This window comes from Galeopterus variegatus, unplaced genomic scaffold (assembly GCF_000696425.1).
Source record: "Galeopterus variegatus unplaced genomic scaffold, G_variegatus-3.0.2 Scaffold7623, whole genome shotgun sequence".
In the NCBI taxonomy this organism is placed as follows: domain Eukaryota; kingdom Metazoa; phylum Chordata; class Mammalia; order Dermoptera; family Cynocephalidae; genus Galeopterus; species Galeopterus variegatus.
In genome coordinates this window covers 17,979-18,480 of record NW_007733734.1, presented here as the reverse complement: position 1 = coordinate 18,480, position 502 = coordinate 17,979, and the positions used below count along the sequence as shown (strand labels likewise).

The 502-nt window shown below is 74.3% G+C and overlaps 1 protein-coding gene across 1 annotated transcript in view; it reads left to right on the top strand.

Moving 5' to 3' along the window:
• The window catches only part of CFD (complement factor D (adipsin)), a 3,058-nt gene that overhangs the window by 1,857 nt on the left and 699 nt on the right, over positions 1 to 502 (top strand). Inside the window, exon 4 of the mRNA XM_008592147.1 lies at positions 214 to 493. Within this exon, the coding sequence (XP_008590369.1) occupies positions 214 to 493 (280 nt within the window). The remainder of the gene's footprint in view (positions 1 to 213; positions 494 to 502) is intronic.

Below are 502 nucleotides of genomic sequence, written 5' to 3'. Positions count from 1 at the left end.
TGCACCGGGGACCCCCACCCGAGTCTAGCCGCAGCCCCTCCTGCTGCACCGGGGACCCCCACCCGAGTCTAGCCGCAGCCCCTCCTGCTGCACCGGGGACCCCCGCGCCCCCCTCCCTCACGCCCGTACTCCGCACCCGGATCTGGCCGCAGTCCCTCCTGCCTAGCACCGCTGCGTCCCTACTCTGACGTCCGCCTCCACCCCACCCCCCAGCTGTCTGAAAAGGCCGAGCTAGGCGTCGCCGTGCGACCCCTGCCCTGGCAGCGCGAGGACCGCGACGTAGCGCCTGGCACACTCTGCGACGTGGCCGGCTGGGGTGTGGTCAGCCACGCAGGCCGCCGGCCCGACCGCCTGCAGCACGTGCGCTTGCCGGTGCTCGACCGCGCCACCTGCAACCTGCGCGCGTACCACGACGGCGCCATCACCCAGCGCATGATGTGCGCGGAGAGCCACCGCCGCGACAGCTGCAAGGTACGCGGGGCCCGGGGGAGCGGCGGGGCCA